At 38.1% G+C, this 24248-nt stretch overlaps 1 protein-coding gene across 4 annotated transcripts; it reads left to right on the top strand.

The window, feature by feature from the left end:
* Nucleotides 1-1497: 1497 nt before the first annotated feature.
* Nucleotides 1498-24004, top strand: LOC117609987 (nose resistant to fluoxetine protein 6). Of its 4 annotated transcripts, none has more exons than XM_034336823.2 (11): nt 1498-1904; nt 11246-11457; nt 12206-12417; nt 12633-12721; nt 12925-13118; nt 13198-13533; nt 13827-14026; nt 14333-14465; nt 14542-14731; nt 14809-14951; nt 15023-24002. In XM_034336823.2, the coding sequence occupies exons 1-11, from the start codon at nt 1670-1672 to the stop codon at nt 15587-15589; spliced, it is 2511 nt and encodes an 836-aa protein (XP_034192714.2). In that variant the 5' UTR covers nt 1498-1669; the 3' UTR covers nt 15590-24002. The 4 variants fall into 4 exon arrangements, with proteins under 4 accessions (XP_034192714.2, XP_034192719.2, XP_034192728.2 ...); XM_034336828.2 differs by lacking the exon at nt 1498-1904 and adding an exon at nt 9656-10313 and having other exon boundaries at nt 15023-24004; XM_034336837.2 differs by lacking the exon at nt 1498-1904 and adding an exon at nt 9656-10313 and having other exon boundaries at nt 12183-12417; nt 15023-24004.
* The last annotated feature ends 244 nt before the right edge of the window (nt 24005-24248 follow it).

Here is a 24248-nt window from a genome sequence, read left to right as displayed (position 1 = left end):
TGATTTCGGTCAATGAACCTGTCGCGTATTTTTCACCATATTTTCCTCTAATTGGATGCGGCAATTACGCGGTCAACACGTGCCTGTTCTACGAGTTTACGTAATGCCACTACAATTTTCTTACGTTTCCCTCTCGTTTCCTTTCCATAGCCGACTCAAACTTTCCTCCATCTATTGTGATGGAACTTGGCATTAAAAAAATCAAGCGTTTATCAATAGACGTCTCCACCCCTTGATTTCATGGCCGACCTTTCATTGTTAACCACCTATGTATCGGTGTGCAGCTTTTCTTTTTAACACATTTCATCCTTCGATAGATTTCAGTTTTAATTTTCAAGAAAATTATGAAAGGAGTGGTTGGATGGGGCTATAGATCGGAAAGTGGTATTAAAATGATGCCCAAATTCCAAACGCAACGTGCACGAAATGTGTGTAATGTACTGGAAATTTTATTCTTTTATTGCTGGGGTCCCACTTCGATGCAGCATTCGGTACTAAAAAGGAACAATAAAAAAAGGTTCACATAAACGTACGACCCACTTGCCCTTGTCGTCGAGTTATAGCCATTTTGTGGTTCCGCTATTCCTTTCAATCGAGGCGATTCACCAACCACTTCTTAAATTCTTTCTTTTCATTTATTTCATTCTTACAGCTCGAATTCGACGCTGGACAAATTTGGAGCGTGATGGAAGTTGCCCGTTTCAAGCGTCTGACGTAAGAGTACAAGAAGAAAATGATTAAATATAATTAAAATTAAGAGTGTATGTTGATTTTCAACCGAACGATGAATCAGTTAAACAATATCGAATTTATCACAAATTATTTGTCTTTACTTTTTATCCTGCACCCCATCTCGGCCGATAAAACAGACATCCAAGATGGTGGGCAGTTACGATGCATCAGTCCCAAGTTTTATGAAATTGCATTAAGATGAGGGCTCATGACGGATTCTTGTGCAGATTGGTACCAGTTTATGCACATTGCAACTTACATCATGAACGGATCTTGAAATTTGGGATACACCTCGGTGCAAGGTGTGAAGGGAGGAGCACTTTTACCCTTTGGTTTTGGTTTTTCAATAACTTGGGCAAAACTTAACGTAGATCCATTTGCCTTTGGTTTTAGGAGATCCTAGGGAGAGCCTAACTTAGAATCTGCTGCCTTCGTACGTAAGAGAAGCGAGCGCACACTTGGGTTTGCCCTTTTTCTACGACATTGGCACCCGCGCGATAAAGCCGGTGCCACGAGGGCAAATTCTTGGACAGTGATGTCTTGGAGAAGCGCGTGGCTGGCCCACTCATCATCTCACATTCGACTTGGTTTCTCTGATCGAGTCGAATTCCTACCACGGATACCGCTCTCCCACTCTCCTCTCTCTCATTTTCTCAGTTCAAAGAAGGAGGAGAAGGAGGAGAGACACATTACGCGCGCGTAATCCTCGTCGCATCGATAACGTGCCCATCGAGGACCCTACCCCTCTCAGCGCCTCGAGGCAATATATAAATGCACCGTCGATTGACAGAACGTACAGTTCACGTTTTGACGTCTGTTACGCTCCTTTTACCGCGTACAACATCAACTTAAGTCACGAGTGTACACGTGACAGTGCACGCCACGTGCTTCGGCCGAAAAGGCACGTGTGTGCCAACCTTAATTACCCTCGCTCACGATGTTGCGTTCCATCCTTTTTCACCGGCATCTCTCTTACCTATGTCCATGTCTCTCAATTCTTATGTTACTTGGACTAGTTGTGCCGGAAATGACAGCTGACAAACCGGAAACCGTGTTATTCGATCTACTCGCGAAACCTTTCGCACCCTCCGATGGAGCATCCGTCGAATGCCTTAAGGACAGCGAGATTTATTTGAAGGAACTTGCTCGATATGCACCTTGGGCTCTTCAAAGTAAGTATTTTTGTCACCCTTTTCTATTTTCTTCTTAATTAACGTTAGGACACGGTTCCTATATCTATCGAGAGCTTCTTCTTACAATTTGGGCATTACTAAAATGATCGATCGTCTGAAAGAGATGCTGGAAATCAAGTGGAACAACGATTCGTATCTACCAGCATCTATCGATAGCGATAGATAAGAATGATAATCGTTGCACCGCGCACTGATTTTATCCGAAGGGAGTAGCTAAAATTTTCTTTGATTTCAAGTGATTCTCTACGACTGAGGATTTTTTAAGAAACAGTGTCAAAGTTATTAATTAATCGAGGCATTGATTGCTATGGAGGTTTATTAGGAAAAGAAAAGTAGAAAGTATGAAAAGATAGTTTTTTGGTTGGTCGATTTTTTAAATGGAAAATAATTGGTGAACGTTGGCGCCGGTCGAAGAAACCCCGCCATTTTGGAAGAAGGTAACGTGGATGGATAGAGTCGAAGAGAAATGTGGCGAAGTGTTTCCTGAGAAGAAGGTCGGCTTCGATCTTCGTATCGCGGAAAAAACACGCACACAGGGGACAGATAAAAAAAATAAAAAGGCAGGAGATGCATCGCGTTTGCATATGCTGGTAGGGTTCATAGGATGGGTTTGTTGACCGAATTATCGGGCAACGAGGTGCATTGTGAACATGCTGCAGACCCGAGATCATCGACGGCATTGTCTCTCGTCATCGGGATCGAACTCGAGAAAATTCCAAGAGAATTTGATAACGTCAGCAAGAAAATCCCTCGCTACAGTTCAGTGTTTCTCAACAAAGGAAATTAAGTTTCATCATACAATGGAATCCACGACATTCGAGTTTTCAGGTTTCAATTCTTTAACGATTTCAAGTATCAATCCTCCAATGCCTCCGATTTTCAAATCAATCGATGTTTCAGCTATCAATCATTCGCAATTAGCGAAGTACGTGATTTCGAAATCGATGTATCTTAATTCTGGATTAATTCTGTTTACATTGAATCGGTAGCAAATGTAATGCAAAAAGAAAATCATCGGAACACCACCGTCGTTCGCGCCTCGATCGGGATGAACGACCAATAGTTTGAACACAATTTATAAATAACACGACCAAGTTCACCGAGATATCGATTTTTATTCTAAGAAAAATCTTCTATATCTGCTTAGCAATTAGTTTCGATACAGTTTCTTTTCTTTCTTTCTTTCTGGTTGGTGAACTTTATCGGTTGTACTTTTTTAATATCGAGACACCCTATACGAACTCATTAATTATGTAGATTACCATACATTTCGTCAGTATGATTGACACGCATGTTCGCTTAAGTGAATTTACTAATTGATATTATTGTTATGGTGTTTCGAAACATTCTTCGTTTTCAAATTTATCCACAATTTAATATATTTGAAAAATTAAACTATCCTACACACATGATTCATTATTCTCAGTGTCGGTCAACGTGTCAATATTAAAATTTAAGAACTGATAAGAACTGATAACTTTTTTTTAAAGATAATCGATCGTGCAAAAATGTCAAGTTCAATACTCAGTAAAATTCGTTCGTTCCAATGACCTCCCGATAATTTATCATGAATTTCAAAATGTGCCGCATTGAAAGAGATTCGAGATATCGTTCGTATCTTTAACGACAGATTGTTCATTTTACGTATGTACATGTATAAACTTTATGCAAGTTTATGTCTATCTTCTAAAATAAAAATTCAGCAAAGATTTTAAGAGCGTTAAAGTTTCATTTTGTAATTAAATAAATTCTTAATTTTTCATATGAGGTATGTTTATCAACATGCTCCGCTAAGTTATTTTTGATTCGTATAAGGTTTCAATGATAAAACACAAAATTTCGATAGCAATTAATTAAAATAATCATAAATATGTGCATAAGTTTTCTTCTCGCGTTTTTGCCAACATATTCGTTTACTTAAACAGAAATTAGCCTAAACCAAAATGTCTTAGCAGAAAATCTGTCAAATTACCAAAGTAATTTGAGAAAGGTCTAAGTTGAATACGACAGGTCATTGAACATTAACACTATTCATTGTTCAAGATTCTTGGATCAATCGTTTCACCATTTAGCAACGTCTTAGCCGGAAATCCACAATAAAACGGGAGGTATAATCATTTGCGCATAATCCAAGACGATAAAACGTAATCGTTGCCTTACCATTTTCCCTGAGAAAAATATTTTCGTTCCCCTGGTTGCATTAACTTCAGATAATAATATTTTCCAGCAATTAATGCAGGACGGTTTCTTTCGGAATTCTTCCTTCACCTTCGTTTTCTGTTCGAGCGAAACAAAGATTTCCAGCGATATCTATTCAGACGATAACCGAAAGTCGACGAACGATTGGCTAATATTCACGAATTCTAAATAGTTAGATCGATCAAACGGTATTCTTGCGGCGATTTCTATTGCTTCATTTCTATGCCGAAGAAATTCGGCGACGGTTCGCTGACCTGCGAAACCAATTGAGCAATCTATGAAAAGGAGCCGAAAATTGTATGCGTGTCCTAAAAACGTACAGACATTGCCGCTGGCAGAGATTGAGTCATCTCGGACAAATGAAATTTATGCTGTCCAAGAGTTTGCGAAGCTGAACAATTCGTATAGTTTAAAAATCACCCGTGTGAACATAGAAATTTAATTATTTGATGAGTTAGGGTGGAAAATGAAGATACGATTGCAATTACAATCTTTCTTTCATGCGAAACTGATTGATCAATCGCCATCGTCTTCAATTTCCCCTTTGTTCATAGTAAACAAGGAACTGATCTTCGGTAATGTTCAATTAAGTAATTTCTAGAATGAATCAAGAATAAGATTCATAAAATTACAAGAGTCACCTTATGATATACAATCACCGGTCTATATTTACCGTCGAAGAATCACATGTCGACGAATTGAATTCTTTCGATAAGACGACAGAAAGCTGGGAATATTTGCAGATAAATGTAAAGCGGTATGACCTACGAGATCGAAAATGAATTTCATGAAATTTCATAATCGAGAATAATTATATGGAATATGGAGATTGTAATAAATTTTAGCAAAGATGTAAGAAGAGTCCCAGAAACGAGCATGAAGCAATATCCAGAGTTATGCGAAATATTGCCAAATTTTTAGGATCAATTTGTGTTTGTTAACTCGTTGATTAACAATTTGACAAATTTTCTGCCAAGCTTATTTTACAATTCTTGTATTCTAGTTGTTATCAATGTCCAGAATTAGTGCAAATATATCGGGCAAAATTAACTGTTTTATAAAATACAGTTAATCTTAACTTTTGATAACACAATTGTGCACTTTTGATACAAGTCCAACTCCTGGACTTTTGATGCACTTTAATTAGATGTGTCACTTGCACTTGCAAAACAATTGCATTGTTATGAGTTACATGTGATTAAGTAATTATATGAGAAAGGCAATGCAATTGGATGAAAGAAAATAGAAATAGTCGTGGGCTAAATTGGTTTCGGGCTCATGCCCCTAAAACTAGGCAACAATTTTTACATTTATCTCAGAGACTTCAATGACATCGCTACAAAGATTTTTCTTTTCAAATAGATAATAATAATAATAATGATGATGAGGGGAGACAATAAAATTATTCATCAATGATTTTGTAATAGAGAATTAACTGTTTAGATAGAAAATCAATTTGTAAAACTATAATACTTTGATAAAAAACTAATTGGTTCAAACCATTTTTAATTAACCTAGTGATATTAATATAATAATAAGCTCGATCCATAACCTATCGCAATATGAAATTTATCAAACTTCGATAAGAAACATTTAGAAAACGTTTCGTAACCGTCGAAGTTTCTGCGATTTTATTGAAGAGAAGTTCTGTTCGGTAATAATTGATAGTTTTCATTGAATTTCATCGAACTTTCTCTATTGTTTACAAAAAATACATATTTTATGGTATTTCCGGTTAATCATCGTTGATTAATAGAAAAATTACGGAAATGCTGGTGTTGATAAGTAACGAGTTAAAAAATGATTGACGATTTATCGTCGTCACGAAAATTAACCGACTTTCCTTCTGGGAATTACGTGATTTAACAATGAACGCTATTTGTTATACTTGCTGCGATTACATCCTTTGCTGATGTCTACTTGCGTCAGCTTAAGGTCAAGCTTCAATGTTATGAACGGGCAATTTATCGTGGAAAATGTCATTCGTGCAACTTTGTGGAATTTCGCACATTTCTGTCCCTTTTCTTTTTTCGAAAGCTTCTGGAACTTTCACGAAGACATTTTCTAAAGACACTATAAGAATGGTTTCTTAGTATTATAAATTAAATTTCAATGCTACGAAGGTGCCCATTCGTGGAACTTTAAGAAATTCGTTATCTTTACAAAGAATTGCAAGAACAATTTGTTACTATTAAATTTCTGAAATTGTTCGAAACGTTGTGCAAAGTAACCAATCGAAAATAAAACGTGGTGATTGTTGATCACAATATTGTCTCTAATCATATTAATGAAAGTGTCGATACGACGTAAGAAAATTACGCCGTGAACTAAACAATGGGTCGCGCAATGAGAAATAATATTTCTTTCTCTTATTTGTTCGCGCTTTTAATTACACCGCACTCCGGTGACCCGTAAATCCATTAATACCAAGATAAACGGGAAATTTACGCGTACTCGACTGATAATGTTCGCCGAAGATCACATCATTGCATAATAGTTCGCATTGATATTCTGTTGCACATTTTATCGTGTGACTTACAAAAATTTGTCACTCTATCTTCTTAACGAGGGTCGCCAATGATCTGTACCTTAGCCTACTAGGCTAATTATTTTCAATTATTAATAAAATTTTAGCAATATTTTGCAGACGACATGGAAACATGTATTTGCAATATAGGTCGTAAAATGATGTTAAAGTACATATTAAAGTCACGGATACACGAAAGTGTTAAGAAAATCGTCCTTGGACGACGCGACGTATGCACATTGTTGGTCATACATATTCGGAATCGCAAGTTTCGATGAAGCAATATCAGTGACATTGAAAGAAATCTATAGAGATTAACATTACGTCATAACGTGGTTTTTGTTTATAAATTAATTGTTGGCCACGTGACAAGGGGACCGAACGAGCCTGTCGGAAGAGCGACGAGGATAACCCCCGGGCGAATTTTGCAAACCGTGTCCGTGACACATGTTTCGCGAGCTGTTTTGCATGTCGGACAAGTTTGCAGACAGATAAACCTATATACCTGAACACCTCCACGATTTCTTTGATATTCTTCGGTTGGATGCTGTGAGAAATATTAACATTTGAAAATTCAATCGAACGCATTGGATAATTGTGCGTAATAGTAGAAGAAAATAAACAAGGAAATCTAATCGTTGAATAACATTATCATAGTTGAATAATTATTATTTGTACATTTATCTTCGTTTTCATCATATCCAGGAATAACGTCGCGTCGGTTTCCCCAGAACTTCGATTGAAAACAAATAGCAGCACTTGTAAGATGCAACAAAACACACCACTCTAAGCTACACCCTCTTATCTCGACACATTTTTCCACCGTACGACCTTTCATTTATCTTAGCGTTTCGACAAATCGTTTCGAAACTTTACAACGAAATAAGCTTTATTCATCTTTGTTTGAATATCAATTCTGCCGATTTCGGTGGCTTTTGATTATTCTAGGCCGGGTGTTCTCCTTGGTCTTTGGGTTAGACATTTATACAAACTATCAGAAAAGTATAAATAACAATAATTCTCTATTGATTGAACATTTCCTCGAGATATTTCCAATTAATCGTACCTTGCCGCGGAGCTTTCAGGAAATTACAGGGAAGAAATTCCTAGAACCGGTCAAGCACCCCAGGTATTGGCAACAACATTTCATCTGACATTTTCCATCGTCCTTTCGCACGCGTTCCTTGATTCGAATGAAAATGACACTGATACCGAGGTGACGAGGAAATGCCAGATACAAATAACGATACCGAGAAACGTGAATCGCGAAAGGCGAAAAGTTCGTACGATGCACGCCGTTGCGTTGTATCGGTATGTGCGTCATGAGACAGGCACGAACTGGGTCAATAAGGAATAACGTCTGTGCCGTTGACCGTCCTTGTGTATCGAAGTCGGTCTTTTTGCTCGCTGATCGATGATCGAACGATCTTTCCTCTTTCCGATCACCAGACCAGAAAAAGAAAAAGAAATGGTAAAAATGGTAAAACGGTGGGAAAATTAGCGAAGAATATCCGTTTAATTTCAATGTTACTTGTTCACCGTGTATGACAATCAGTGAAATTATCGTCGACGTTTAGTCTTTCATTAATTCTAACGATGCTATTCATTAACGTCGGTTTAACGGATTTTTTTGCTAATTTCGATATCGTTATCCAATGTGCAACGCCGCAGTCTGACAAACGTTTTGACGTGTTTCTTTCTGATTCTGCATCCTCTTATCAATTTCTGGCGCCACAACTAAATAACTATCGTTTCGATGATACATCGTAACGCAATTGTTACTGTTTTTTCCATTGATCGCAAACAAGCACCGTTTTCGTAACGTTATTTCACTTTCCCTGCTTAAATTATTCGATGTATTATTAATATGGACGAAATGTCCTTGACGATTTTAATTCGAACGAGTCACGATAGTGATTTCCATTGTGCCGATCAACGTGCTCGAAAGATTCCCATCGATCTTCTGATTTCTCCTTGTTTTTTACGCGGTATCCTTTCTTTGTATTTTTTCATTTCCACGAATCGTTTATTCAGAGATGGATTCAGGAACCGATTGAAAAGGAACGGGAATAAAAAGATCGAGAAACAAGCTGCACGCGTGATCGCGTGCAGTTCAAGGCTGGTCGAATGCAACATTTTTATTCCGAAACAGAATGCCGAGAATTGAATGCTTAACGAGAGAACATAGGAAGACGAATGTCATTAATCTTCGAATTGTGATTTAGAAAGAAGCCTTGTAATCGATGAACCTGCATGAGATCACGTATTTTTTACCTTATCTGAATTTCGAGAGAATATTAACGCGGTTGTGAATTATATAAGCTAGATGCGCGTAGGAGAAGGCAGCTTCCTTCATCCTGATCGATGGCGCAGTTAAACGATCTCGAGGAAATTGTTTGCCGCGTGCCACTTAGAGATCGGTAAAAGAAAAATCTGACGAGTGTAATACGAAACAATAAAAATTGCGACCAGTGTACAGTTGAGATTATCTAACCTAACCCAGACCTATCGAGTCAACGATCTCAAGGTCCTGAGAGAGGTAAAAGACATCCGATTCCACGAATCGTTTCCACGATATAATGACGACGTGATCTGTTGCCAGTCGATACTGAAAATTTTCAACGACAGATCATTTATTCGCATTGTTCGTTTCTCGCGTTTTGCACTATTGACGTTTACAGTTTTGCGCAATATCTAGAAGCAAAGCCGGCGTTTATGTAACCGATCGTGTTTACACGGCCGCGGTCGTGTATCGATGCGCCTCGTCAAATAGATATATTAGGTCATCCGGTGAGTTATAATATTTCCAATCGACGATATCGTTGATCACTTCCTTTCGCAGGGTACCAACCGCGAAACTAGCGGAATCAGCAAAGTACCAGATCGGTTGATTGTTTACCAATGCATCCTAGCTATCTCGAATCAATGAAAAATCCGAGCTATCGCAACGGCTGCTACTTTTTTTCCCCATTAATCCCTTATCTGCCGACCCGTTTCACAATTCACGCAGTTCACCGCGCACTTCCCATCCGCCTGTTATATCTCGCGCCTCTCGGTGGTGCACTTCCGTATGTGCAGTTGCAGCGTGCATTGAACGAGCGACATTGAGCCGCTGCACTATCGTATCGTATCGCTAATCAACATCGATGTGGACGATTCCTTCTATTTATAACAATTCTATTTTTTTAAACATCTATCTTTTCCTATTTAGTTCATGAAATATTAATATTTGCATCACGTTTTACAATGGAAATAGTATATTCGATATTTGCTAATTTCCAATCACGTTTCGAAGTCAAGGTACGCAGTATCGCACGGGTCATCCCACGTTTTGCATCTCGTTCAATTTTTATTGCGATTCTCGTTCACCTAAATACGTCGCCCTCGATAAATTATTGCGATACAAACTCGATTTCTGATGTTATATACATGGCAACCGTGAAAGCATGATAAATTTTTCTTTCTTTCCCGTGTGATATTCTTATTAATTAAAATTAATTCCCATTTAAGAGATTAACAATCAGCCTAATAGAAAAGTGTTTTATTCAATAATTAATATGAATCGAAAATCCATTGAAAATTATGAAACAGATAATAAAATGATTTTGTAAAGAATTGAAAATGATAAGAAGAGGAAAAGAGAACGAGGAAAATTTTCGGTCGTAAGTTTAATGATTGACTTCTGTTTTACCGTAAGAATAGTTGTTTTTTATTATTCGTTTATTCTTATTAATTAAAATTAATTCCCATTTAAGAGATTAACAATCAGCCTAATAAAAATGTGTTTTATTCAATAATTAATATGAATCGAAAATCCACTGAAAATTATGAAACCGATAATAAAATGATTTTGTAAAGAATTGAAAATGATAAGAAGAGGAAAAGAGAACGAGGAAAATCTTCGGTCGTAAGTTTAATGATTGACTTCTGTTTTACCGTAAGAATAGTTGTTTTTTATTATTCGTTTATCTTATCAGTACACTGAACTCTAAATTCGAAGAATTTGAGTTCACGAAGAGTATCGTTGATTCATTTTTTACCATAATCCATATCGCGTTAATTTTCGAAGAACAAAGTTAAACCCCGTGGGCCATCGGTGACCCGCTCGATAGGGAACGTGTGAACGAGTGAATCGAGTTCAGTCACCTCGTTGTTTACACAGTAAAAGTAGAATTTTCCTCTTTCTTTCTTTTTTCTTTTTTTTTTTTTCAAAATCATCGAGAAGATTGAGGACAGAAGAACTCCTTGACGCCTGACGTTAACCGGTTCCAGTGGATTTCTGATAAACCACTAGCGATTATTAAATGCCAAAGAGACCGGCACGTGTTCGCGGATCCCGCGATCCTCAAATATCGATGGAAATCGTTTTTCTACCCTTTCCCAACATATCACCCGATTCCACGAATCTTTTGCAATTATCGACTGGGGGACTCTCGAATAATTAATGGAAATATGAGAATAATGCTAACTCGAAATTTATATTTTAATAATGCAACTGTGGTAGCTCGGAATTTGAAATTTCAAAATTATTCTCATTGCTAGTAATTGATAAAAAATAAGGAGAAGAGTGTAAAGATCTTCCTCTGAATTCCAGTGTACGACGCGTCCGTGAAAATTCCACCGGGTGTAATCACGGGCAATTACCAGCAACTAGGCAATTACGACGGGTGTTTGCTGGTGAAAAGCGGACACGGATTCACCGGAAAGGCCTGCAGTGCCAAGGTGAATTTCGAAATCGCTAAGGACAATGGTAAACCACGGGAGCCTGATATGGGTGATCTCCTTGTCAATGCTGCCATTGCGTCGGTGAGTGAATCTCTATTAATTCATTCATTAACCTAATTAACATCATCGGTACCATGAAACATTATATCGTGAGGCGATAGATAAATTATTTTGAAACGTGATAAATGCAATGATAAAAGAGCAAAGGATAAAGAAAGAGACATTTTGAAAATTAAATGATAACGGGACTTTTTTTCTTCCTGATAATGTGCTTGAACCCGAATCGATTGAACACTTTATCGGTCATTGCTCGAAAAAATTATCATCGGCTGATCTTATTAATGATTATCTTTACCGAGTCATTCGACGCGTATCGCATCAAGATTGCTTATCTTTGAACCAAAAATCCAGAAATCAACTAATTTCAACTTATATTTCACTCGAAATCTCCCTTTTCCAATTAACGTTCATCTTCGTAACGATTAGTTTTGTTTATTGCCTGCTATCTGTACTTCATTAACACGAAATTCATTAATTGAATCGTCGTATAATTATACACGTAAAGGAAACTGGTACAGATTACTTGGCAATAAAAATAACATTCCTGATTGCTAATTTTATCGTTTGCTTTTATTTGTTTGCGATGAAAAAAAAAACGTATTTAGAACGTATGATTTTTTGTTCCAAGTAGGAATATCATTTTTATTTCATCGTTTCATGGAATTACGATTGACGCGAAGAATATCATCATTCGAATCGCGGTCATTTTCTTAATTATCCTAATTTTCCCCAACAAACAATCTCAGAAACTTGGCTTTCGTCGATTCAGGGGTACGGAAAATGGAAATCTGGTCGTACGGTGTTCTACGAGTGGATGTGGTGTGTTCCATCTAGTTGCAACCACACGGATATACAAGAAGCCCTTGAGCTCGCCCTCGACCCTTTGAAGGTGGAGGATCGCGTGGACATGGTTGTAAACGTATCGTGCCGGACCGCAGAAACGGATCAACCTGTTATTGACGTAACCGACAGGATTTATATGTAAGTAAATTTATCAGATTGCAATACTGAATGCGTAGTTGTTTACTTGAAACTTCGAGGGCAAGGTTCAATCTATCGCCACTTTATCTTATAGAAATTGTTCAATTAGAAATATCATATTTTACGATGTACTTAACCATAAATTATAAAAATTTATAATATTTATATAATCCGTTTGTGCGAAACTGGTTAACGTGATTGATATGAAATTTCAGATCGGTCCTCGCGATATTCCTGGTGATAATTATCGCTAGCACCAGTTACGACATCGCTAAACAAGGCCATTTGAGTACGTTAAACCGAGGTGGGTTGTTTGTTCTCTTACGTAAATGAACATTCTACCGGGTACATAATACATAATTTTTCCTGCATGCATCTTCGTAAATTTCCAATTCAAACGTTTTCATTTATTTTACAAAATAATCTCTTCTGATGTTAATGGTTTAGTAAAACGATATTTGGTACGCTTAAACGTTAAATGTTATAACAAGTATTATATTTATACAGATAGGAAAGATATTCTTCTCAGTTCGTTCTCGATCTACACGAATGGAAAGAATCTATTGAAAACGGACAGGCGTACAGATTCGATCAAATGTTTGGATGGACTTCGTTACATCAGCATTTGCTGGATCATTTATGGTCACACTCATTACACCGAGGTTGTCGGTGTTAAGATGAACCTGAACGAGATATCACAGGTAAGAGGAAACTGAGAATTCAGAAATTTCGAAGCTTGCAATCTATATATCTTTACGTATCTATATTTTCCCTTGATAGATGCACACGAACTGGGCCAACATGTTCGTGCTAAACGCAAACATTGTCACCGACACGTTCTTTCTCATAAGCGGAGTCTTAATGGCATACACGGAAATGATGAAGAACGAGAAGGACATAAAAAGGCAATTCAACGTGATTGGTCTATATCTTCATCGTTACCTACGATTAACACCAGCATATGCTATGATGATCGGTTTCTACACTACTATCTTCTATAAATTTGGCTCTGGCCCACATTGGGATCAATGGGTTGGCGCTAACAGGGATTATTGTCGAGAAAACTGGTGGACGAATCTACTCTACGTGAACAATTACGTTAATCTAGATAGAATGGTAAGTGTAATAAAATGAGGCTGATTCGTATGACAAGTCGGCGCTTTCGTAGTGATTACTACTTAAGAAATGCAGCAGCAGTAGTATAAATGATATTAGTCAGACAGAGCTATGAAATCTCATAATCTTCTTTCAATTCGCTTATTTAAATTAATTTTTCTATCATTGCCATTCTCTGTTCTCCACTGTTTTTATGATTTATAATACTGTTTAACTTTTGGGATGATTTACTGTACACATGTATCACTATTTCTGTTGAATAATTTTACTTTGTTTCTTAATTCTGTTTTTAGTGCATGTCTCAGTCTTGGTATTTGGCAACCGATATGCAACTGGTTTGGCTGTCGCCGATTTTCTTGTACCCTATGCTCAAGTTCACGCGAAAAATCTTCTTCTGGCTAGTGTTCGCGTTTGGCATAGTTGCATCAATCCTTATACCGTTTTTAATAACATTCAGTCTCGAGCTCACTGGAACTATGCTCTATTACAAGGAGTGAGTGTAGATAATTTACGTAGTATCATCTTTTCCTATCATTCTATCCGTATTTTACTTTCACCACATTTGCGTCTGATTTATTTCATCAATTATCACTACATCCTTCGCCTAATCTGCTTATTCATTGCTTGCTATTCCATTTACCTTTTCACAAACATGCACTCGCTTGACATTAAAAATATTTTAGCACTTTGATGGCCACGTATTTTAAACAGAAATAAATGAAAGAATTACCATCAAAGTGTTAAGCAAACAAATTGCATATCGTCTGTACTAATCGTTCTATTTTTATTTTTTTATCAGTATCCAGGCTGTGGCGGATGTTTACGTACAAATTTACACAAAGGTTTACAGTAGATACGGCTCTTACATCATTGGATTGGCTGTCGGTTATATTTTATACAAATACCGATTGAGAGTTTTGAAAATTCACCGTGTAAGTATTTCCTCGTACATATACAAATCTCATTTTAAATCTGACTTAAATTCACTTAAATTTCATTCTTCTTTAGATGTATGTGATTTTTGGTTGGTTGGTCGCAGTCTTTTCCGGATTGTTCGTCATTGTTTTCCCTCGATGGATGTATTACGATGATCATCCTTACGACAGACTGGAGGCAAGTTTCTATGCAGGATTTCACAGGCAAATATTTGCATTGTCTGTTTCGTGGATCATCTTTTGTAGCGTTCATGGATATGCCGGTACGTACGAGAATTCACAGTTCATTTTCATAATTAAAATTTTGTCCTAGTAATATAATCATGTTTCTATTTAATAGGTATCGTAGGTCAATTGCTATCTTGGAAGGGATGGGTGCCCTTCAGTAAGCTTACCTACACTGCCTACCTTTGTCACTATGTGTTTCTCTTGACAGAGGCCGGGTCAGTTCGAACCACTGGCATTCTTTCGACAATGGGAATCGTAAGTACTAATTATTTACAAAAGAATCATTAAGAAATTCCAATAATCTAAATGGGAAAAATTTTATTCAGCTCCGCAGTTTCTTCAGCAACCTCTGCCTGACTTTGCTTTTATCAGCAGTCTGGACCCTCTGCTTCGAGATGCCGTTCATGACCCTAGATCGCACCTTCCTTTTCTACATAAAAAGGCAATCGAAACTGGGCTGCAAACCGAATCAAGAACAGATTTTCGGTTCACTGGACTCGAGCAAAGAGATCTATCGATCTACCGAAGAATCGTCAGCCACCATATCACAAACTAGCTTTGATTCGAATGATTCTAGTAACGAGAGCGTATACGATTCCGCTGGGAACGTTAATTATCAACAAGGTATCTTCGACACCAATTGTTCGGAGGATTTGAAACACGACCGCGAGGACAAGTGCTCTTTCATATTCGTGACCGGTGAATCGAAGAACAACACCTGGCCGAAAATTCGGAACATTCATCAAAATAACGGTTTCGATTCGGACTCTGACGATTCCCTGAAACTGGGAAATGATGAAAATAGACTGGATCGGAGTTATAATTCGATCATCAGTGATGATCTGTCGAGGAAAGACAGATCTAGACACTCGGAAACGGTGAACGTAAGTTGATCGAGGGATACGCTGATCGAAATTGAACATACTTGCAGGTCAAGTATTCGTTCAATTGGAAAAGACATTGAAGAACGAGGCAGAAATAGGTTGTTGATTCGTTGGAATGATTTGTTATTATCGGTCCAAGGATTCTTTGCGTTGGTAATTGACTGTATCGTTGAGTTACTGCTATATATATTTACTTGGCGCGGTTGTTGATGTTGAGTATCAAGGTAAATTGTGCACAGATGAAAAGTTCAAGTCTTTTTAGACGTTCAAACTTTTCATCTGTCCACAGTACAATCCTTTACGGATGTGACGTTTTGGGAAACGAGATAACTTGGTGATGAACTTAAAGCTACGATGTAAATATCTTTTTACGTTTACTATTTAATCAATATATTATCAGTTGTACTATTATGTAGTTTAAAGACACCATTTATAAAGAGAATATCCTGACGTCTGTCCATAGGGGACCAATTACAAGGGATGGAATTTTTGATCCAATAATGAGAAGAATTATTGTAACAAAATTTCAATCCTGCCCTGTATACGTAGTCGATGTTGATCCATCGACGTTTATAATAACTTAATGAGAACGCATAATTATTACAGTTAGGAAATAAAGGTACAAATAAGCTGTGAGACCGTTGATGATATCGAATTAAAGTGTAATTAAAATACGGTGCCTTGAGAGATGCATTCCATGTGTTATGAAAGAAGTATTGTTGTTTTTCATTGTTATTGGTAGCTTAGATTGGCAACAATGAGTAGAGACTTTAATATAAATTCAATCGAAGTATTTTAAATTTTAATGCAAATTCTACAATTTTAATTAAAATATCAAATTGGCTGTTAACGTTGCGTAATTCTTCCTACTAATAATACCATCGGGTAAAAGTTGTACCCACATTATAGCATAATATTGACGTAGGTTAGGTTAGGCAGAGTGAGCGCATGTGAGAGCATATTTTAACTGATTTAATTGTGATCTAACCTAACCTAACCTAATTTAACGAATTACCGAAATTCGAATATTTTATCGAATCGATATAAATGTTGTACAAACCGTAATTACTGTCATTACTAGTCTTATTCAGTGAGGAATTAATAAAATGTGTGATTACTATTCATAAATGACATGTTTCTATTTGTTTATAATGTGGGTATGGCTTCGGAAGTTTTCCTTACTATCGACAATTTTGTATAACGATAAAAAATGGTGGTCTTGTACGTACATGGTTGTGGTTGATTTAAGATTTAGATGTACAGGGTGTTCGACTGGATGAGCATCCCTTGGGAGGGTTGTAGCTGAAGTGATCCTGGACAACTTCTTCTTTCACCAAAACACTTGCCGAGGCTTAGTTTTTAAGTTATTAATGAAAGACACCACCGAATTGGAGCGTATATAGTGCGCAGGCTCGACCGCGTGAGTGAAGGTTACGAGAACCGCGCTCGACCGAGGTCGCGAACAAACTGACTCTACTGCGCGTCGGTTCGAAGCCGACACTGCGGCGGCTGCGCCTGCGCAATGCGCGCACTCGTTGCGCGATGTATTTAATTCATAATTCAAAAACGAAACTTTAGCGAGCATTTTGATAAAGGAAAAAGTTGTTTAAAATCATCCGTAGTCGAACACCTCGTACAACTTTGTAATAAGAAAAATCCATTATTCAATATTTATGCAACAAATATTTTAATTTTTTACCACGAACTTAGTTAATACGAAGTACAGTATTATAAATTTCCTTTAATCATAGAGTAATCAATTCTGAAGCTGGGGAATTGAAACTTACAGAGATCATTGGATCTTGTCAAGTATACGATAGTTGTATAATTAATTTTATTATTGCTTGGACACGAACTTTTTTATAACACCGATTGTTCTCATAATTATATACTATCTATATAATTGTAATTATCCAGTAGTACATTTTATAACGCGAAATGTTTTTTCCTTGAATTGCGAATCAATATTCCGTTTTACAAAAAAAAAAAAAAAACAGAGATAAATTATACAATCAATAAAGCTGTTTATTCTTTAATATCCCTTATCATATAATTTCTCGTTAACCACTGTTGGTTGGTTTCACAGTTTATTTAGGCCGGTGTTTTTACCCTTAACACGTGTACCCTGTATGTATTTCTCTTTTCCAAAAAGTTACATTGAGAGGGACTAACAGCAAACTGAAAAGAGACTAGACCGTTTGTTTTTGTCCGTGGAAGTAATCGATACAATTGGGGAAAAGGGCTCTTTCGGGAAATTGATTTTCCTAAAATTCCAGTGAAACCCTTTTTCTCCTTATTTCGGTGTGGGTTTATGTTGTCACTGTCACTTCAAATTAAGTGGAATCTTTCCCTTTGCGTTAAGAATAAATTTTTCTCACCATCTTTTAATATCAGGGGGCGACTTTTACCACCCATTAATAGATTGGAAAATGAAAATTGAGTAGGGGTGACTTGAAATGTTAGGAAAGATTGCCAAAACACTGGCTGATATGTGGGAATTCGATGACACTATTTAACAGAGGGATGGCGGCGTTCGAAGGGTTGCAAGTGCAGTAGCAACACGTGCTTAAAACGCCCTTGGGACCCTCTTCCTGCCGTGGGAAAATAGAGCCAATATTTTCACGAACAACTATGGTCAAGTACACTTCAACCTTTAACATTTGTAAAAAAAAAATATGCTCCTCCTTGAACCTTCAAAATTGCAATTCAAAAATCGTATAAATGGAAGAAGATGAAATATGAATATTCCATTTTCAATGAATATGGTTAAACTCCGTTCACCGGTTCATTGTGCATGCTAATAACGCGTGGAAAAAAAGGCACATAAATAAATCCAGAAGACAATAGAACGGAGGAACAGTGCTCCGTTACGTTTTCATTGCGGAAAAACGGTGGGCTCGCAGATGTCGACCACCGGCTGAAATCTATTCTCTGTGTTTGTCGCCACGGGGTGTCGTAAGTCCTTCTTCAAACGACACCCCAATTTACGCAATCACGATTCGCTGTTCGTTCTTCGCCAATAACTAAATGCGTTCCACGAACGTCATTTATGAGATTATGAAGAACATATCAATCTCTTGGGGTGATTTTTCTGAATACACAGAACGATCCTCCTGAATTGCATCTGATTCATCGACAAGTTAATTTACCTAAAATTTATTCTGGGTTTCTTTTTAAAAAAAAGGCAAGTCCTAGTAGAAAATACATCTCTATCCAATTAAAGAGTGTCTCGCAGATTTTTTCAAGGTCCCCATCGTGAAAAGCATGCACGTGCGTACCAGATACAAAGAGGAACCGTGTTTCCTTCGTTGGGTTGAGACGATTGCAAGGGTGGTGCATTGTGACCGGGGTAGCTAACGTCGAACAGATGCAGCCAACTCGGTGCATTGTGTCGCAGAGGTCCGGTTACGTTTTATTGCGTTACTTGTCTTCCACGGTGGCGCGCGACACGCGTTCTTCCTCTATGGAAGACGTTTCTTTCGTTGACAGAAGAAAAGAGAAACGTCGAGGGTGGTCGGCGCCAGTCTCATCCTCCCTCCCCGTCGATATCGCGAAAAAAAAAAAATCGTCCAGGACACGGGATCGGTGTCCTAGAAATCGGAGAACGTCCAACGGGATCGGACTTACGGTGTCCTTGAAACTGGAGACGCCGAACCGGAAGCAAGGTGCGTTACCAACAGAGAAATTGTTCCATCAAGCTTTCGTGTGAAACGAAGAGGAGTTCGAAGCAGCCTCGTTCAATGAACTTCGATTTCATCGTAATAAAGAAGATGAGAGGAGAAGAGGACAAATTGAGGAGTTGGTACGAGTGTGAAATACGAAGAGGCAGTAATAAAAAAGGAAAGAAAGAATCTCAAGTGGTTGCACATGAGGGACGAAACTTTTCGGCTACCTACGTCAGCGATTATTCTCTCTCCGAAAGTAAAGGGAAAACTCGTAAATTTCTGAACGACAAGATTCTAGACGAGTGTGGCTGGCGCCAGTGAAATTTCGAAGGTCAACTACTCTCTTCAACGTTCGCATCATTCTTATCCTCTTTCACATCTGCAGTCAGAGGGATTCGAGGGGTTGGAAGTTCTTTAGATGCAGAAATAGGAAGATGAACAAGTTACAGTAAAAATTTTGCGTGGCATTTAGAGGAAAAAAATCGGTATCGAATTTCATGTAAGAGATCCTACCGATCGACGCCCACTACTGCTACGACCTCCGTCCTAAGTAATTTGAGACAAGGGCGTAACCATCCACTTCTTTCCCTTCTCGACAAGCTTCTTCTTATTCTTTTTCAGCTTTTACCGACTCTTCTTCACCCGTTACCTTCAAAATGGCTACTACATTTTTTTACACAAAGGATTATAAATCAAACAGAAAAATAAGAATATCAAGCATAATTAATGAGATCAATGGTACGGAAATGAAGGAGTATAAACTTTAATATTTACAGTTTCCGGCCCGCTAGAATTAATTGTCGTGTACGGAGTGTTACGAGCAGAGTTGAAGGAACGTCCGGGAATATCCTTTACCGCCAAAGGGATTCACCCTAAACGGTAACAATCCCATGGGACGTTTCTCTGACCGGGACAACCTGTCGCATAAATACCAAAGTTGCCACCTGTTTTCCTGTTTTCGACCACACGTGCTGCTCGCCGCGCTAATTAATTACCCAATTAATCATTTTAATTGAAAATTTTGCAAATTACACCTCTGACTATTAAGCGTCGTTATTTTAATATCTGTAATTTAAAGTGATGAATTAAACGATGTATCATCATCGAAGGATGCTAATCGAGTGAGTCACACTCATAAATGTATATTACGAAGTTACGAGAAGTTGATGAGGGAAAAAAAGGTGTAGTAAATTGTTGGCGATAAGCATAGGCGTCTGGTTCTATACCCGATTGTCGCCAGACCCGATACACGTGTTAATGCTAATTATTTATCGGTCGTAGGTATTAATAGCATTTTAAGTAAAAATTCTGTAATCTTACTTGTCAGACAGCATGGCAAGAGTGAAAAATATGGAGCTTGCTTCAGGATATTCCATTTTTTCTGCCCTCTTCAAGAATTCATCCCTGTAGAGGTACACTATTACTCTTGATCTTTCATTTTTTCTCATTCATATTTTTTCTGGTTCTTCTGGTAGATAGCGAAGAAAGTGATTGGTCGAGTGGTTGGTCGCCGGTCTGGTCGCAGAAACTTCTTGACAGAGCTGAAAACGTTGTCAAAGAGAACGCCGCGCGATCGAGCAACCACTTCTAAACGCGACTAATTTCTTCCCTTTGATGCCAGGCGACCGATTACCACGCCTTTCCAGAGAACGGTGCTTTTCCGTCACAATTTCCACGTCCAGGGAATTTTCATCGAGTACTTGTGTAATGTCACCGAAGAAACCGAAGGAGGTGTCATCTTTTTAATTACTAAAAAATTTTAGTATCTAAATCGTTGTATAATTAACATAATCAATTAGCAAATTGAATTAAAGTAATCATACGACAATAGCACGAAGAAGAGAGAAATTAAAGTGCATTCGTCAATCGTAAGGGTAGAAGGGGAGGGAGAAGGGTGCGCTGCGGTTTCCCACAAACAGACAGAAGCGATTAGAGGGTGATTAGAAAGAAGGTGTTCTGGATTGCATCCCACCACCGTAAAAGCGCCGGCGTTTCGAAACGTCTGAGTGTCCAAATGCTCCCCTCGCCACTTTTACACCCCCGAGTCGAGTAGCAGACACCGAATCGTGTTCCAGGGGCTGATACCGTGGGGTTGGACAGGATTTCCCCCCCTCTCTATCGGCAAACAGCCATGCGACGCACGCTCTCCCTTCTTCCCTTTTTTTCTTACCCTCCTATTAGTACTCGTGTGGAGCTGTCGCGATTATTACTTAATAGATATCGCGGTTAAACAGACTTCCGGTGATAAGAGGATCAAGAGGTACGTAGAAGTTTCAGCTGGCAGACGTTTTCGGTCGAACTTTTTAACAAGAAAATAAACCGAGAATGGTAATTAAAAATCTAATGATTAATCATCGATTTGGAGATTTTTTTTCTTAATGAAACGCGTGCCAGTCTCGTGGCCTCGAGTTTCATAGGGGTTTACCCGTTCACTAATTATTATTTCCGTCGTTAAGTAGGCTATTTTTTTTCAGGAAAGACTCGCAGACGTAAACAAAGAGTTGAACGACGGTGTTCTGTGCTCTATCGGTAGCGCAGCTACCGGAATTTATTTATTTTCCCCGCGATGACACGTGGTTCCTCTTCTCTTCTTTCTTCATTTTCCCCGGTTTCTTCAACTTCCCGTCCGACTAATTCGAAACCTCGATCTTTCAAGAACTACCTTTTCTTCAAATCTGCCATGAGTGACATTATTAAAATATGATTCCATCTTTCTTCTGAATTTTAAAGAAAAGGAAATTAGAAAGCATCCGGATTAATTTGTAAAGAAATCGATAATCGTTAAAAGTTAATCTCTGAAAGAGGAGCAAAAGTAAGACGAGTAAATAGTGATGTTCCAGTGTCGGATAAAGAGAGAGGAAGTAAAGATTGGAAGGGATGAGAGAGGAGGATAGAAGAGAGAAATTCAGAGGGGCCATGTGGCGTTTCAGGAGATATCAAATCATACTACGTGTACGCCATGCCGCCCCCTAAATATAGTTTATTGCGTTACCGAGTATTAATGGATACTCCTATAGAAAAGACCAACACAGACACGGTATTACTCGTCGAGCTAGGAAAATTCAGATCTCTCATCAATAACTTCTCTCTATTCCTTACCTATAATCTACGAAAGACGATCATTTGGAATTCTGTTAATCTTGTACGCTCAAATCTAACGTTTATTGATCCATGTCTCGTGTAACTGATTTCTGTAAATCGTGTAATGTATCTGCTGTATCTCTTGTTGTGTATCACGAATCGTTCGCGATTCGTGTCGAATGGAAACGAGGTCGTCCAATGTACTTTGCGTTCATTTAGCCCAAAGTAAACTCTCGAATCTCAAATAAATATACTCTAAAATTCAATGAAATAAACCGCGTGAAATTGTAAAATACTTTGGAAGTTGTAATCGTATAAATCTGGAAATTTTATTGATTCACCATTCCAAGAATATTTTATAAAAATGATTCTTCGAACTCCCGTGTGGTCCTAATTTTCAAGAAAACAGTGACCAAAAATTGAGATGATCGAATGAAAATACCGGTTTTAGGTCAACATCCTTCAGATCTATCGTTATTATTCTACCTGAAGGAACTATCGTAAGTCAAACTGTTAGAAATGAAATTAGAGGAAGAAGATTAGGTAGAGGAGGAAGAATCCTCGGAAGGGGTACGAAGAAAACCGTGGCCAGTTCCGGTGTCACAAATCGAAAATGTAAACAGTGACATTGCGTACACGTGTACTCTGTATATCATAAACTAGACGCTCGTCTTTTCCTCTTGCTTACTACGTCCGTTTCCCGGGTTCATTCATGAAAATCTGACAGCCCTTTAAAAACCGTCAACTATGGATGCACGTGGATACTCTTTACTTTCTCCCATTCAAAACTTTTTCCCCCTCGAAACTTTATTATTTTACAACGTACCGTCCGTTTTCAGCGTGAAAACGACATTAATATTTATAAGGTTCGAAGAAAGTTTATCGAAATGGAAGAAGAGGAAGAGACAAACGGTTACTCTTCGCCTCTGGAATAATAAACAAACCCTTTTTCTTCCTGAACGATAGTACACAGTGGGTAGTTGTTAAGGGAACACGGTGTTCCCTGATCTGGGTTAATAAAAATTTCGAACACGGGTGTCGCGTTTCAAGGAACACCGACGCAACATTCTTCTGCCACCGAGTCATCGAAGAGTCCTTTGATCGCGTTTGAAAAGGGGTTGAGAGACGGCAGGCGCTACCGAAAAAGATGCTCCTTCCCGGAAAATGACCCTTAAATCATCTTTATCGTCCTAAACTTCACTTTGAACCTTTCGTATTGGCAGCGTGTTTCAAACAAAATTTTGCTCTTTCGAGATGAAAGATTTTCTCTGGTACGAAATTAGATCATCCGGTTGATTGAATTAATTTACTCCTATCTTGGAAGATAGAATTTTTAATTCATTAGACACCGAGTCGACGAAGAAGCTGATGGACGATGGTGTTGACGGTAATCAATTGTGACAGAAAGATGGTTTTTTGTCATTTAGAGAAGTATCGCCCTGGGAAAAAGGGAGATAAAGCCACTTACGCATGTAAGTTGGCTTGAAAGCGAGCTTCGTACGCTGACCGATACTATTTTCAGCCGTTTTTGCCGCTAATTACGGCGCTCGTGGAAGGAGCGACCTTTATCGAAAGCCACTCGACTAACTAAGGCTCGATGCTTCAGATTAAAAGCCCGCCACGAATTTAAAATAGAATACACTTCGGTGAAATTCAAAGTCTTTTCTTGAATAATTTAATCGGAAGTGAAGGGAATTGAAAGGGGCCTGGTATCCTTTTTAAAATAAAAAAAAAAAAAAAAAAAGAATAAAAAGAAGAAATTATAGTTGCACGATTGATACCGACAGAATCGCGAATAGGACGTGGAAGTTCCGATGGTGGTATCCTAAATCATGTCCCTCCGCTGAATCCCCTTTCAATTTACTAATTGAATCGAAAAAGTCCGCATGGGCGTAAACGAAACGAAGCTCCGCCTTTCTGCT

Source organism: Osmia lignaria, chromosome 10 (genome assembly GCF_051020975.1).
Source record: "Osmia lignaria lignaria isolate PbOS001 chromosome 10, iyOsmLign1, whole genome shotgun sequence".
Lineage (NCBI taxonomy): Eukaryota > Metazoa > Arthropoda > Insecta > Hymenoptera > Megachilidae > Osmia > Osmia lignaria.
This window is presented reverse-complemented; position numbering and strand designations above follow the sequence as displayed.